The 12,658-nt window shown below is 49.3% G+C and overlaps 1 protein-coding gene across 1 annotated transcript; it reads left to right on the forward strand.

Moving 5' to 3' along the window:
- Positions 1–4,574: 4,574 nt before the first annotated feature.
- Positions 4,575–10,115, forward strand: NYX (nyctalopin). The gene is made up of 2 exons (XM_059466895.1): positions 4,575–4,604; positions 8,716–10,115. Exons 1-2 carry the CDS (start codon positions 4,580–4,582, stop codon positions 10,113–10,115), a joined length of 1,425 nt encoding a protein of 474 aa, XP_059322878.1. The 5' UTR covers positions 4,575–4,579.
- Positions 10,116–12,658: the final 2,543 nt, after the last annotated feature.

The raw sequence follows: 12,658 nt of genomic DNA on the forward strand, positions 1-12,658 counted from the left end.
CTGGTGTCACCAAAGCTGCACGTCCTTGGCTGTCTTGCCATCCTGTCAGAGAAAGTGAGCCCTGCTGAGGGCCGTGGTGGTGCCCACAAATAAGTGGCCAAAGTGGGTGAGATGAGACCTGTCACCTCCAGTTAGGTAAAATGAGTCCCACCAGCTCTTCTTGGACAAACTTGGGAAATAACAGGAATATTTTAATATGCAACAAGCAGTCCCCAGTGATAATTGAAAATCATATCAATGTACATTACAGATAGGAGCTACCTACAGATCCTTAAGTCACCATCATGTTAAATACCCCTGGCCATGAAGACATGGGCTTTTAGAAGCAATCTTTGAACTGAGTCTACACAGGATTGCCCTGCAAGGCAGACTTGTCCTCACTGCCAGCTGCTGAAGCTGTGCCAAGGTTTGTGTCCCCACAGCACACACCTCTGTAGCAGAGAGGGTTCCTTCAATCAGGACCCAATTCTCCAAATTATTTTGGTGGAAGATCAGATATAAACATCTATTGATTTTTTTTCCAGTGGCAGCATATCTGTGCAGCTTTCTGCTCTTGCTCCACTGCTTTGTTGACCACTGGCTCCTCAGAGTTTCCAGAGATTAAAAAGAGCAGGATTGACCATGAGAAGGAACTCTTGGTGGCAAAAAAAAAAAAAAAATATAGCAGCACAGGGCTGCAGTAACACAGTCTGTAGCTTCTGACTCTGCTTCCAGCCTGGCAGCCACAGCTGCTTCCCAACACTGAGCATCTCTGGTGTGCTGAACCCTCAGCATCAACCAGCCATGAGCCATGCTCTAAATAATGCTGAGATGTGGTCCTGAGCCCAAGTTTGTTTCTTTGGAGAGCACATGCTGGTGTCCTTTATGTACACTCTGGTATTTAAGTTTTCCTACCTAAGATGACAAGAAACTTCTTCTTTCACGCCCCTTTCTCACATTGTCATGGCCTTTCGGGGCCAGGGGTTATCAGGAAACGAGTCAGGAGTCACCAGAAGTTCACAAGAGCACGAGGTGCCTGCTTGGTGCACCTGCAGTGCTCTGGTGAGGCCACTCACAGGGCAATGATCTCTGACTTTCCTGGAAATTGGGACCCCATTTGCCTCCCAATCCCAGCTCCCCAGCCTCCCCCAGCACATGCTGAGGTGTTCTCTGTGCCAGGGGCTGGAGGTGTGCAAGGCTGCTGCCCATGGATGGTGCAGAGCAGCACAGGGCTGTGAGCTGTGCAGCTGCTGCTGGGCAGGAGGAGCTCTGGCTGTGCCAGCACTGCTGAGGCTGGGGCTGGGAGGGCTCCTGGTGGGGCAGGACAGGGGCTCTTCAGCTGTTGGACCTCCAGCCACAGCAGGGGATGCAGAGTGGGGCTGGGCTGGCTGCAGTCACTGCGCTGGGGTGTGTGGGGTGGGTGCTGGTGGCACAGCTGCTGGCAGAGGCTCCTGCAGGAGCAGATGCTGTCTGTGCAGGGCTCTGTGAGGCTGCCTGCTGCAGCAGCTCTCTCAGAGGTGTTCCCTGCCTGCCTTCCTCCCTCCAGCTGCTGCGGCAGCATCACCTCCTCAGCACTGTGGCTGCTGATTCTGCAGCAGGCACCTACTGCCCCTGCCCCCTGCCCCCAAAAGGGGCTGCTGGGGTGCTCACAGTCCATCAAACCCACCAATCCCCACCCCACCAGCCCCCAGCCACCTGCTGTGCACAGCAGAGGGTCCCAGTGCCCTTCATTGGGAATTGTGTTGGTCCTGCAAGCTGCTCCTCTGAGGGAGGTGGTTCTGCTGATCATAGACACAATTCCCAGGGCTCAGTGGTCCTTCATGTGCCATCCCTCCAGCCCTTCTATGTGCACATGGAAAAAACAGTGAGGCACAGGGGAGCCCCAAAAGCTCACAGAAATGGGAGATTTTGTGCTGCAGACCAGCCCCTCCTTGTTCCCTGGGAGCAGGTTTAGTGCTGCTGTGCAAACCCAGCTGCAGGTCTAATCCCTGTGGAGTTGCCAGCTGCTCTGACACCAGTCTGTCCCCAAATCCCACACACCCTCCTCATCCTCTGCCTACCCCCTTGCCAACAGCATGTGTGCACCTGGGGAGGGACATTCCTGGTACCCCACGATTCCTGGTACCCCTGATAAGGCTCTTGCAGATACTGAGGAAGAAAGATGTGGGAACAGCACTTCCTCCTCCTCCTCCCCTCTCAGTTTCTTCATGGCTGAAAGGTCAGTCATCTCCCTTCTGTGATCACGTCTCTTGTGGCTTCCTGATATTCCCATGGGAACCAGGGCTTCCAGAGCAAACATCAGCTGCCCCAGCAGTGTGAGGACCCAGCTGGTGCTGTCACCACAAGGTCTCCAGCAGCCTCAGCTCTGTGCTGGAGGCTGCAATGTGCTTGCAATGTCTGTGGCTTTGCAAATCTCTTTCTTCCTCTGCAAAACAGCACTGTGCACTGAAGTGCAAAGCTGGAGGGTTTATTACAGCAGGTGGTGGGGAAAGGCTTAAAATCTTAAATTCAGCTGAAATCTGTGCTCTGTGGATCAACCCCTGCCCTCCAGCCTCACCCCAGCACAGCCTGCTTGCAGACTGTTCGGACAGACAGATTTCCTGAGGTGCCAGCCAGATGCCTTCAGACTGAGGAAAAGCCAAACCAAAATAAACCTGATGTAGCTGGGTGCTTTAATTTGCAGGAAGAGCTGCGCAGCAGCAGGCTGAATATTTCTTGTTGTATCAAGCATAAATTCATCAGGTATTCCATTTCCTGGGGAAAAAAAATAAAGCAGAATAATTCACTTGGAAATAAAGAGTGGAGCTATTTTTCCCTCTGACATGGTGAATGCAATTACCTAAGGCATGGGAGGCTGAGATAACTCACTGATTCAGCCCCCACTCTCCAAAGAAACCATCATCATTCTGTCAGGAAAGGCTTTAAACTCCAATTCACATCCTGAATGCTAAAACATCACCACATACAGAAGCTGTCCTTATGATTTCCATGCACCAACAGCTGCATCACAAGGAAAACACACTCAGAGGCAGGCCAGAATTTATTATTGTCGAGGTCATATACACAGTGCAAGCTCCTGTGTTTGCTGACCCTTTTCCCCATGCTTTTGGTGTCTCCTTGTCCATCAGGAGCAATTCCTAGTGAAGCAAATCTCACTGACACCCTGTTAGTAGTGTGTGAGCCCTGCTGGGACTGGGAAAATGTGCATGGGGGTTGAGAGTCTTGAGCTGTGTCTGTTTGTCACAGACATCTTTTATGAAAGATGTCTGCGACAGACACAGCTTGAGACTGTGTAATTTTATTTATTTAAAATGACTGTGTCATTTTATAAAATTCATCATTTTATGAAAAATCCTTTCCTTAGGATTTTTCCTCCTGAGAAGCTGGGAGGCCTCAGGAACAAAATGTAAACAATGATTATCTGCTGCTGTGGAATGCAACAGGTGCATCTGGGATTGGCCCATGTTGGATGTTTCTAATTAAGGCCAATCACAGTCAGCTGGCTTGGACAGAGAGTCTGAGACACAAACCTTTGTTATCATTCCTTCCTATTCTATTCTTAGCCAGCCTTCTGATGAAATCCTTTCTTCTATTCTTTTAGTATAGTTTTAATGTAATATATAATAAAATAATCAAGCCTTCTGAAACATGGAGTCAGATCCTCGTCTCTTCCCTCATCCTAAGACCCCTGTGAACACGGTCACATGTGTTTGGAGAGCTCAGTGCAGGCAAGCCATAAGCCTGTGATTGCCCCCAAATTTAATTCCATTTGGGCAGCACTCTCCCACCTCTTCTGCCATTACATAATGGGGAGCAGAGTAATGACTTTCAGCAATACTGTTTGAGTAGCAGCAGTCCAATTCTGGACTGTATTTTATTTTTTTAAAGGTGGGGGGAGAGCAGGTTGGCAGAGGGGAGGAAGCATCCGTTTGGTTGGTCTGCAATCCCTGTTTCGCTCTGGGAGCTTTAGAGGACAGACACATTCTTCCATCTCTGCTAATCCTCCTCTGATACAGAGGATTTTCCTGCCATTAAATGATAGCTTGTGAGAAAAAAATGCCAACTTTTCAGGGACTGACTGGTGTGGCTGAGGGCAGCCTCACGAGCAGGAGGGAGGACACAGCCACTGCCTGGCCAGGTAAGAACGCATCCTGGTGGGATTTCTGTTGGGAATTTTGGTTTCCACTAAGCTGGTTGCACTCCTCTGTACCAGCACCTATTTCCTGGGGATAAAGCCAGTCCCTCACTGTTGGTGATCCTTTCCCACCTCAGATGAGAGGAATTTGCCTTTGGCATGGCTTGTGGGAAGGACGCAGATGAGCTCCTGAAAAGCAGCGGCACAAAGCTGCAGGATTCCCTGAGAAGGTCAGTGGTGGAAGACAGATACTCACCAGGAAGGTGCTGGGGACTTCTTCAGTTTGAAAGTGTGTGAGAGAAGAGCGTTTTCCTTCATCTTCCTTACTAAATATAGATCTTTTTGTGGAAAAATGATGCAGGGAAATGACAGAGGATGAAACCCATCTCTATTCTTCCTGTGTGCTTTTAGATCCCTTAAGTTTGCTTGCCAGACCTGAAATGCCACTAGAGAATAATCAAGGTAATGTTTGCCATCGTTCTTCTAAATGGTGAGTATACTCTTATTCTGCATTATCCAGTAGTAGATTAGACAGATCATTTGGAAAGGTGGTGGTTAAATATTCAATTATTGCAATCATTGCCTCTTTACCTTTCTTAAGACTCTGCAACCTTTATTTTTTGTTTCTTTTCCTTTGGTCTCTCTTTTTTCCAAATACTGAGTTACTGTAGTATTTAAAAGAGTGAAAGATATCATCCATGGGAGAAGATTTTTTATTCTTTAATGTCACAAATGTTTTTGACCTTACTGCTCCATTTCACCCTTATGCTCAAACACACATCTCATTTGAGTGCTCAGATGTGTCACTGAGGGGCTGAAAGCTTCCAGCTGCTGCCCTTTTCTAGGGAAGGGAAAGGAGTGAGGTGGGAAAGATGGGAATGTTTCAGGCTGTGTTGATCAGAGGGGATCTCACAAACAGGGAAGAGCTGATCTCTTTTGCCCTGAGCAAAAGCTCTCCCAAGGATTTGGTGCAGTTCATGTGGAGGATTTTTTCCAACTTCCTTTTCAGGAGAAAGAGGGGAAATTGCCCACTAATGCTGCATTGCTGAGGGGTTTCTCAGAGCTCCTGTTGCTAGGGGGATATTTTCTCATTGGATGGTCCTCACACTCTTGCTGTCCATGTCCCACACATTGCAAAGATGCTCTTGTAAATAGAGATTTTAGAAGCCTGCTATGAAATGCCCCTAGCAGAAGACCCAGATTTGGCACTTGTGTATAAGGAAAGCAGGCTGGATATGGCTTGGGGGCAGATATTTCCTTTATTGAGTGATTAGAGGAGAAGCAGGGAAGGAAGGAGGAGATCTGGTTATCAGCAGGCCCATTCCTACACTGCCCACCATGGGCACAGCAGTGGGTGGAGGTCTGCTCTGAAGGCCAGGGATGTGCCTGAGCTTGGGGCAGCTGGAGCTAAACATGGAGCTTGCCCAGGACAGCCTCATCCATGGGACAGCCCAGGCACAAATGCCCCTCTGGATGTCACCCTGAACCCACACAAGGCTCCCTACCAGCAGCAACCCTTGCATCCCTCATTTTCCAGACAACCACCTGCAGTCAGACATTTGGGAACAGACAAATCCTTAATCTGTCTGGCCCTCAGTTTATGTAACAGCCTCACAAAAACAACATATGTCCCTGTTGGCAGGCAGAGGGGAGACTGGTGCAGAGGGGAGCAAACAGGGCAGCCCCTGGGCAGGCTGCACAAAGAAAGAGCAATCTGAGACCAGCTTATTGTTCCTCTTCTTGTCCTTAAACTCCAGCTGTTGTCAGGAGGATTGAAGGGGACTTTCCTTTGGCTGTGGCTGTTAGATAAGGGCATGGGAAAAAGGGGAAGAGCAGACAAACAAAATGACAACCTGTCTAAAATCCTTTCCACCTCCCAGTCCTTCACTATCATTTATCCTTGAAGTGATGTTGTTTTGCTAATTCTCCAGTCACAATAGTGTGCCCAGGCATGATGAGACCTGAATTTTGATGAAGAGGCCACAGCTCATCCTTTTGTGATGCTCTCTGTGTGTCTGAATACCTTTCCTACATGCAATAACCAGCATGGTTTGAACAGACCCAGGCTCCAGGGCAGCTCCTGGGTTGGTGCCCTTCAGCAGGGACTTGCCCAACAACTGGTTCTGCAAATCTCTTTTACACAGGCAGTGTAAACTCCTAAACACAGCCCCATGCATGTTGTCTTTAGAAAGGATGGAGGGAAGGCAGAGCAGTTGTAGCCCAGACTGTTGTTTGTCCTGTACATTAAAGCCTTAAGGACTGCAAAAATAAAACTTGATGCTTGCTGAAGATGATGCTTCTGGGCATGTCACCTCATACGTCTGTCCTGTTAACAGTGCCCATGGGAATGCAGCTGTAGGGGGCAGTCCCTGTGCTGCACACCACAGGGAGAGGCAGCCCAGCTGCTGGGAGCTTCCCCCTCTGGACACTCAGCAGGAGCATGGAGGAAACCCCCCTGATCCCAGCAGCACAGGAATAGATGTGGCCGTTGGTAAAGCTGTTGGTGTCTCATGTTTTGCTGAAAAAAAGAGAAAAGGGTTGTGTTTGTATGGGAGCTAATAAGCTGCAGCAGAGAACCAGTCAGCAGCAATAGCACCATTTTGTGCTTGTGACTACATGGAGATTGCTGGTGTGGCTGCTCATTTTGTGGAGGAGAAGGTAGGGGGTGTCTGGGAGAGCAATTAGGGAAACTGCCTTCAGTTCTTCCTCTCTAATGAGTTTATATTCATGAATCAGAGAAAGGAAGGGACCTAAAAGATCATCTCATTCCAGGCCCCTGCCACGAGCAGGGACACCTTCACTAGCCCAGGTTTCTCAGAGCTTTATTTAGCCTGGCCTAGAGCACTGTCAGGGCTGAGGCATCCACAGCTTCTCTGGGTACCCTGTGCCAGATCCTCACCACCCTCACAGTATATAATTTCTTCCATATCTCTAAATTTCCTCTCTTTCAGATGGGAAAAGCATTTTGAATTAAAAAAAAAATCACTTTTAAGATTATTTTTTTACTGGACTTTTTTTCCCTGCAAAACTCCTGTCTGTGGAGGCTGATGTCTCCCTGTACTTTTGCTCCTTTTTGTTCTTCTCTCATTTCTCCCAGGAGCCTTCTTCTCTTCCTTGTTGTTCACCCACCTGTGTGGGACTAACCTGGGAGGAAACCACAGCCTTGCACCTCCCATGTCAGGCTGATAAAGGACAAAGTGGCTGCTCCTATCAAACATGAGGCACTGTGGTGGCTCTTGAGAATTGGCAAAGCAGCAAAAACTGTGCTTGAGGTGCAGAGTTTCTCATCTATTATGAGATCATGAAGCCAGCAGTTAATATCTCTTAGTTTGTTTTCACTCATGCTGCCACAGCAGTACACAGTGGGAATGTGTTTTCAAACACATTGCATTGCATCTCCTTGAGAGCTGAGAGTTCCCCTTCCAGTGCTGCACCAGCTCATGGCTCTGGTGGAGAAACGGAAGGAAGGAAGGAAGGAAGGAAGGAAGGAAGGAAGGAAGGAAGGAAGGAAGGAAGGAAGGAAGGAAGGAAGGAAGGAAGGAAGGAAGGAAGGAAGGAAGGAAGGAAGGAAGGAAGGAAGGAAGGAAGGAAGGAAGGAAGGAAGGAAGGAAGGAAGGAAGGAAGGAAGGAAGGAAGGAAGGAAGGAAGGAAGGAAGGAAGGAAGGAAGGAAGGAAGGAAGGAAGGAAGGAAGGAAGGAAGGAAGGAAGGAAGGAAGTGGCGGAAGGAAGTGGCGGAAGGAAGTGGCGGAAGGAAGGAAGGAAGGAAGGAAGGAAGGAAGGAAGGAAGGAAGGAAGGAAGGAAGGAAGGAAGGAAGGAAGGAAGGAAGTGGCGGAAGGAAGTGGCGGAAGGAAGGAAGGAAGGAAGGAAGGAAGGAAGGAAGGAAGGAAGGAAGGAAGGAAGGAAGGAAGGAAGGAAGGAAGGAAGGAAGGAAGGAAGTGGCGGAAGGAAGGAAGGAAGTGGCGGAAGGAAGGAAGGAAGGAAGGAAGGAAGGAAGGAAGGAAGGAAGGAAGGAAGGAAGGAAGTGGCGGAAGGAAGGAAGGAAGTGGCGGAAGGAAGTGGCGGAAGGAAGTGGCGGAAGTGGCGGAAGTGGCGGAAGTGGCGGAAGTGGCGGAAGGAAGGAAGGAAGGAAGGAAGGAAGGAAGGAAGGAAGGAAGGAAGGAAGGAAGGAAGGAAGGATTTGACACACTTCAGGCAATTAATTTATCTCCCCTGCCCATTGCCAGACTCAGCATACACTGCCCTCCCCTTTTCCACACCCAGGAATTCTGTAACCCACCCACAGCTCCTGGCCTTCAATGCATTTCTGCCTGCTCCCTGGCCAAACCATGTCCCCATCAGGCAGAAGAGAAATACTGAATTCTAGGTGAGCCCCCTCTTGGGGAGAGGAATTAATCAGAGATTATATTCTACGTGACATATATTCTCAGCAGGTTTAGAAAGCCCAGAAGATTTTTAGGAATTTCACACAAGAGCTCCTCAGTCAGCACCGTGTACAGGTGGCAATTAGCTTGGCTAGAGGGGAGGAATAGACGGTGTAATTTCTTTTTGCTGCTGTAATTGATTTGCTAACGATGCATTCTTCTCTCTGTGGGGATGGCAGTGATCCTTTGGGTCCCCCAGGCGCACGGGGCGTGGGCCTGCGTGCGCTCCTGCCCTCCCAGCTGTGTGTGCACCCCGGAGCGGAGCTGCTCCGTGCGCTGCGACCGTGCCGGGCTGGGCCAGATCCCCAGTGAGTTCCCCTGCGAGGCCTCCTCCATCAACCTGGATAAAAACAGCATCAAGTTCCTGTCCGAGAGGGCCTTTGGGACGCTGCCTTCCCTCAAGTCCCTGTCACTGAACCACAACAACATCTCCTTCATCACGCCGGGTGCCTTCAAGGGGCTGCCCAGCCTGACGGAGCTGAGGATGGCCCACAACGAGTACATCCGCTACCTGCACACCCGCACCTTCACCGCGCTGCGCCGCCTCGTCAGGCTGGACCTGGCCGACTGCAACCTCTTCAACATCCCCGACAGGATCTTCATCGAGCTGCCCGCTCTGCAGGAGCTGTTCTGCTTCCAGAACAACTTCCGAAGGATCCCAGGCGCCATCAGGGGCATGGAGAACTTGACCCATGTGTACCTGGAGAGGAACAGGATCGAGGCAGTGGCCTACAACTCCCTGCAGGGCCTGACCAAGCTGAAATACCTGAATCTGCAGGACAACAAGATAAATGTCATCCACGAGCGAGCTTTTCAGGGCTGTCAGAGGATGGAGTACCTGTACCTGAATGACAACTTGATCAGTGAGCTTCCAGAAAACTCCTTTGATGGCCTGAGGCGTCTGAAGATGCTCAACCTGGGAGGGAATTTTCTCAGGAACATTTCCAACACGTGGTTCCGGGACTTGGGGGAGCTGGAGTTCCTCTACCTGGACCGCAACAGGATCAGCTACATCGAGGAAGGGGCTTTTGAGAACCTCACCAGCCTGGTGGCTCTGCACTTGAACAGCAACAACCTGACGACGCTGCCCTTCTCCGTGTTTGAGCCCGTGTACTTCCTGGGCCGCCTGTACCTCTTCCGCAACCCCTGGGAGTGCGACTGCCGCCTCGAGTGGCTCAAGGAGTGGATGGAGAACTACAGGCTGGTCAGGGACATCCCGTGTGCCTCCCCCTCCTCGGTGGCAGGCGTTGATCTGACGGACGTGCTCTTTGAGAGGTCTCCCGAAGGTTTCTGCCTGGACCCGGAGGAGCTGAATGTCACGTCCGAGCGGCCGACCCCCAGCGAGGAGCCTTGGTCCACCACAGAGAGCAAGTTCAACAGCCTTATCTCCAAACTCCTGCTCCAGATGGGCCTTCCCGAAGAGGTGGCAAACGCCACTGAAGTGTACAGTAACAGCACACAGCTGGACGGACAGACGGAAGGGGTTTCTTCTGGCATGAGGGAGGACAGAACCGAGGCTGGCTCCTGTTCCTTGTACCTCCCAGCACTTCTGGCAGTGATTGTTCTGCTGTGCAAATAGTCCAAGGGCTGGATGGAGCAGGGGCTCTGCTCAAGTGTTAGACCCTGCACCTACTTAGTCATCAGAGTGGGCCTCTGATATGTAAAGGGCTCCAAACTCTTCCAGGTTGGGTTTGCTGGATCTGGCTCCAGATTCCCCTGGGAGCTGGTGAGATCTGGGTCCCACTCTGGGTGACAAACCTGCCCTGTAGCAAATGGCTACTCACAGGGAGATGAGCAGCACTAAGGCTGAATTTTGCCTAGAGATGTGTGATGTTCTGCTGGGAAAGGAGGGATAAGGGGTCTGTCTGTGGGGTGTTTGTTCCATCGGGCCAGCTTCAGAGAGTAAGAGGCTCCATGGTGACTCAGCTTCATGAGAGAAAGATGAGGCTGCAGAACTGGGCCCCTCTTCGTGTCCTGACAGACGCCCACACTCATGGCAGATGCTGCAACAATGGGAAACAATTCCTGATTTCCGCCAGTGGGTGCAGGAGGGAGCAGGGCAGTCCTGGGCAACATCCTGGGATGCAGCACTAGGCCTCATGGAAACATCCAGGAGACATGTACAGGCCTCATGGAAACATCCAGGGAACATGTACAGGCCTCATGGCAACATCCAGGGAACATGTACAGGCCTCATGGAAACATCCAGGAGACATGTACAGGTCTCATGAAAACAAGGAAAGTGCCCAGGGGGGGCACCTGCTCCAGGCACATCTGGGGTGGGCACAGTATTTTGGCTGTGACCACAGACAGGAGTTTGATCCTTTCTCCTCCCTGTTATCCTGGTACTGGTGCAGGAGAATCAGATGGACCCATGTTTCTTCTCTGAGGCAAAGCTACTTAAACTTCACTTACTTATTCCCATAATCTCAGTGTGTTTAATTTTTCAGTGAATATATTATTTCAAGGAATACATTTTTTATTTGTAGATTGTTTCAGGGCATGGCTGCAGGGGCAGAGCACAGTGATGACAAATGCAACCAGGGCCTATGAAATATTTTGTATTTCCACCGCTAATATGTACCATGTAGTGTGTCATACTATGCCATACTGGTAATTTTCTTTTATACGATATCTTAAGTGTTTTATCTTTGAAATCTTCAATGAAAGCTGCTAATATGACCAGAAAAAAATATTTTATGTATCAAAGCAGATTAATAAAATAATTTGATATTTTACCCACAAAAATAAATTAACTGCTCAAACCTAAGTTTTGGGTTTTTTTGAGATCCTTGAACAACTCTGGTGATATTTTTTTGTAGGCTACTCAAATGGGTGCACATAAGTGTCCTTTCAGGCCTAGAGCAAATGGCAAGCTATTTATTGCAACATGAGTACTTTCACTTAGAACCTGACTGTGCTTATGTTTGTGTTAAGCAGCAGCACTTGAAAATATAAGAGACTATATAGAGATACTCTTCTGTCCAAAAAGATCTTCTGCTTTCTAATTAGTGCCAGAGATTTCCAGAGGAAAGCTGAGTACAGGGAAAACCAAGCCTGCCATGGCTTCTCAGTTATCTGACCACAGTTTCCCCAGGGAATCAGAATGCCAGATGGTTTGATAAATGCCTATTTGACCTGTTCCATGAACTAAATTCAATGAGTTTGGATTTCCAGCCTATTTATGAATCCATTAATCTTCTTAAGTGCTAAATTCATCTGAGTATTATAAGAGGCTGTTTTTCAAACCTAGTCCAGCCTGGTGCTGTAGAGGCATATTAGGTTAAGGATGCCTTTAGAGGAGCACTGTTTCATCCTGTCAGGGGAGGTTTAGCAATGGGCCTGGCACAGATGATAGGACACAAATAGTTGTATTTCACTTCCTGTAAGTACAGACGCCTCAGAGCGAATTGTTTTTATAACCCACAAATTAATTTTCTGTGCTGGGGCACATTAAAGCTGAAGATCACCTCACTGTGCAATTGCTGAGTGGCTTTCAAGTCAATCAGTGCTTCAAAGATGCTCCTGCTTTACCTGCAAGATGCAGATCTGAACGTGAAGCATCTTAAAGTGTTGTTTTTAGCAGAGGTTCTGCTGGCAGGTGATGGGCAGGAGGGCTGTGCATTGCACTCAGCTGTGTGACAGCAGGGAACTGACCTTGGGGTCCATGGTTTAAGTGTCTCTCGTGCTCAAACCCCTGCCTGGCCCAGAGAGGTTTCCCTGTGCAGCTCTGACACAGCCTGCAGAGGGTGGCTGATGCTGTGCTGGGTGTAATGTGTTCATCCTCCCTGCAGGAATGGGACAGACTGTGCTCTCCTGCTCTGAAATCCTGCTCTGGGCTGGGAGATCAGCAGTGTGTGCTTGCAGTGGCACAGAGCAGCTGGCATGTGGCACTCCAAGTGGGTTGGGAAGGTTTGTGAGTCTGTGGTTGCTTTTCTCCTCCACTCTGTGCTGCTCATTTCTTGAGGAGACTCTAGAACTGCTTGCTTCATTCTTTCTTGTTTCCCAACTCTTAGCAAATGGCTTGTTTCTCTGATTACTCAGGCAGGTGACAACTTATAATTACATTTTGTTGGATAAATAGTTTGGATTTTTTCTTTATTTTCTTAGATCAGACTCTCT

This window comes from Ammospiza nelsoni, chromosome 2 (genome assembly GCF_027579445.1).
Source record: "Ammospiza nelsoni isolate bAmmNel1 chromosome 2, bAmmNel1.pri, whole genome shotgun sequence".
Lineage (NCBI taxonomy): Eukaryota > Metazoa > Chordata > Aves > Passeriformes > Passerellidae > Ammospiza > Ammospiza nelsoni.